Source organism: Phaseolus vulgaris, chromosome 5, assembly GCF_000499845.2.
Source record: "Phaseolus vulgaris cultivar G19833 chromosome 5, P. vulgaris v2.0, whole genome shotgun sequence".
Classification (NCBI taxonomy): domain Eukaryota; kingdom Viridiplantae; phylum Streptophyta; class Magnoliopsida; order Fabales; family Fabaceae; genus Phaseolus; species Phaseolus vulgaris.
Window position 1 is genome coordinate 26,750,483 of NC_023755.2, and position 3,517 is coordinate 26,753,999.

General features: G+C 47.4%; 1 protein-coding gene across 1 annotated transcript; it reads left to right on the forward strand.

Annotated features, from left to right (window-relative positions):
• The first annotated feature begins 1,626 nt into the window (after nt 1–1,626).
• Nucleotides 1,627–2,310, forward strand: LOC137834214 (uncharacterized). The gene has a single exon (XM_068642276.1). It carries the CDS (start codon nt 1,627–1,629, stop codon nt 2,308–2,310), a length of 684 nt encoding a protein of 227 aa, XP_068498377.1.
• Nucleotides 2,311–3,517: the final 1,207 nt, after the last annotated feature.

The following is a 3,517-nucleotide window of genomic DNA, read 5'->3' on the forward strand; positions in this document are numbered from 1 at the left end:
TCACGGAACAAGTAAACCTATTAATACTTCAGTCTTCATAATAACAAAAATTATCCACACAAAATTACACTTCATATTGCAGACAGTAAAAAAAAAAGTGAAAAATCGGAATCAACTAGTTATTTACTTAATTATAATTCATTTTTTAATTTTAAAATAAAATTTATAAATTTATAATTTTATAAATTTATAATTTTATAATTTTATAGTTTTATTTAATTTTTAATATTTTCTCCATAAAAAGTTCTAATGGGGAATCCCCTTTCCCAATTTCCATTCGAGTTATTCAACGCTTTTTTAGGTTTAAAACTGTTCATCTTATCTTTAGAAACAATATTACAGTCATTCACCATGTTATTATTTAAGGAATTACTTCCAGCATCCCCATAATTTTTAAAATGACTATTTTATATTTTTTAAATAAATTTTAGATTATAAATTATGAAACAGCTAGGACACTCCCAAAGGTGGGTGACCCCAGAGATCAAGTGCACGAGGAGGCACCCAGGTGGTCATTCCGTCAGAGGTTGCACTCTAGTTAGGGACCCCACGCGCTAGGTTATCATGAGAGTAAGGTAACAACAGTGCTGGGCTCGCCCATCAGAAAGACCCATTTCGGGTAAAGAGGAAATCCTAGTTTCAATCTATAAATAGTAAGGTAACAAACTTGACAAGGGGGGCGATTCCCCTTGCGCCGCTAAACACAGACATAGTAACAGTTACACAGTTTTGGTGTTTCCTAGCCCTAGTACTGACTTGAGTGTCGGAGTGCAAACGGCCACTAGGGCACCCTTTTTTCTTTATGTTTTTAGGTGTTCATCATAGAAAAGGCACGTGCGAACGCAAGGATTCTGGATGTAGGAGTGACGTAGGCGCACGAAGGCGTTTCGGGTCAACCAGCAGGAACATTTGGCGCCCACCATGGGGAATGATACAAAACATTGTCCCACCAACAAGAACCAGGAAGATCCAGGAGATGAGAAGTATGAGGTAAGGACCTGTTGCACCAAACGGGGGTGAGGGCCTCACCTTGCAACAGGTTATGTAGGAAGAGATGGCGCCACGTCGAGAGCAAACCAAGAGTGCATCCAAGCTGACTTAGTAGCGTCGCAAGCAACGAGCAAAGAACTGCGTCGTTCAAACGAGGAACTGCGCAGAGATTTGCAAACCCGCGCAGGTGAGCATGAGGGTGCAGATCAGGAGCCTGTGACACCACCCAGAGAGTTTCCAACGCCGTTCTCATAAGAGATCGTGGATGCAACAATACCAGTCACGCTCATAGGGCCCAAGGTGACCTTCACTGGGACAGAGGACCCGGAGGCCCACCTCACGGCTTTCCATACGCAGATGATGCTGGTTGGGGGCTCCGATGCGGTGCGATGCAAGCTGTTCATGAGCACTTTGGCAGGAACAACGATGGACTGGTTCATTAGCCTCCCTGATGGCCATGTAATGTCGTTCCCGCAATTCACAAAGCTGTTCAAGGCACAATACATCGCGAATCGAGCTCCCTCGTAAGTCTCTTATGATCTCTTTGATGTGAGACAGTATCAAGGAGAGTCTTTGAAGGAGTTCCTCCACCGCTTTGGAGCGCAAGTGGTGAGGTTGAACCTTAAAGACGAAAAGATGATGGTTCACGCGTTCAGGAAGGGCATTGTGCCAAGACCCTTCAGCGAGTCACTCATCCGAAACCATCCTAAGACCTTCGCCGAGATAAGGCGCCGCGCGGTGGCCCATATTGCGGCGGAGGAAGAAGTTAGTGAAAAACGCACATGCGTGGTTCCCATGCGACTGCGCGCGACAGGTCGTCCTCAAACCCTAAGGGTGCATGAGGCAACGACAGAGATGAAGACCCCCGTGAAGCAGCAACCCTATCAACCAAGAAAGCCAAATGCGAGGGGGCGCGGGAGAGATACCGTGCTGCCAAGGCACGATTTCGTGGTAGAATTGAAGGACCTCATTGCTATCCTAAATGTAGCTGAGAGGCTGAAGGTACCTCCCAAGACCGACAAGAGGCTCGGGCCCAACAAGAACGCCTGGTTTGAGTTCCACCAAGCATTCGACCACCCCATACGCAATTGCTTAGCGTTGGGACATCAGCTAGACGAGTTGGTGAAGAATGGTCTCCTAAGGGATTATCTGCAAGAAAAACAGGGGACCGAGGATATGGCGGCAACAGGGGGTGGCCCGGGGCATGAAGTCCCCGTACATGGTGAAGTCCACACCATCACAGGAGGGTTCTCGGGAGGAGGCAGTACCGCCTCTCAGCGGAGGAGATACGCACGGACGGTGATGTCGGTAGAAGCGTAGAGGACCGATGACGCCTTCGACGTCGACTTGGTCTTTACCAAGGCCGACCTTGAGGACGTTGTCCCCCATGACAAAGATCCAGTGGTGATCTTGGCGGTAACTGCAGGAAGAAAGGTGCACCGTGTGCTGGTAGATCAGAGAAGCTCGACAGACGTAATGTTCTGGACGACTTTCAACAAACTGCAACTATCCCCCGACCTGCTAAGGCCCTATGGTGGTTGCCTCTACGGTTTCACAGGAGACCAGGTAGAGGTGCGCGGATACTTGGAGTTGAGGACCACCTTCACGGATGGCACCGCGTCACGTATGGAGAGCATCAGGTACCTTGTCGTCAATGCCTCCTCTGCTTATAATATGTTGTTGGGTAGACCAACGCTGAATAGGTTAGGGGCGGTGCCGTCGACAAGGCACATGAAGATGAAGCTATCGGACCTGACAGGAAAGGTGAATACCATCAAATCAGATAAGAAGGAGGCCAAGAGATGCTACGAGAACAACCTCAAAACAAGGAGAGGAGTATCTATGGTCACTAGTAGACCATCGTACACAGGGGAAGCAGAGTATGCCAAGAACCTGAAGAAAGACAACAGGTACCAGAGAAGGCAACCCCATTGTTTTCACGACAGGTCTCCCCCGTACGGGCCGTTTCGTTCAAAAAAATAGAGGTCATCGGGACAAAGCATGCAGACTTGAGGCGCTGAAGCAGGGCTCGGTTCCTTGCACATGAAGTGCGACCGATTTCAAGTTTTATTTCAGTTAAGCAGGAGTATTGTACATGGTATTAGGGGACACTCTTTTTCCCTTATAAGGGTTTTTTAACGAGGTCACTAGACGAATTTCGATTGAAATATTTTCTCGAGTTATGTACAATTCAGTAAAAGCTTGTTTCCTAGCGCTAGAAGTCTCGTGGGCAGAGATGTAGGTTCGTGAGAGAACACCTCCCCTTTTCGAGTGAAAACGCAAAGGTTAAACGAAATAGTTTATGAGATAAATCCTCCGCGCCTTTGAGCGAAGCCGAGGTCAGTTAAAAACTTTCTTCCCTTGCGTTAGAAGTCTCGTGAGCGGAGAGGTGGGTTCGTGAGAGAACACCTCCCCTCTCGAGTGAAAACGCCAAGGTCGAACGAAACAGTTCTCGAGTTAAATCCTCCTCGCCCTTGAGCGAAGCCGAGATCAGTAATAGTTCTTCAATTAAATCCTCCTAGCCCTT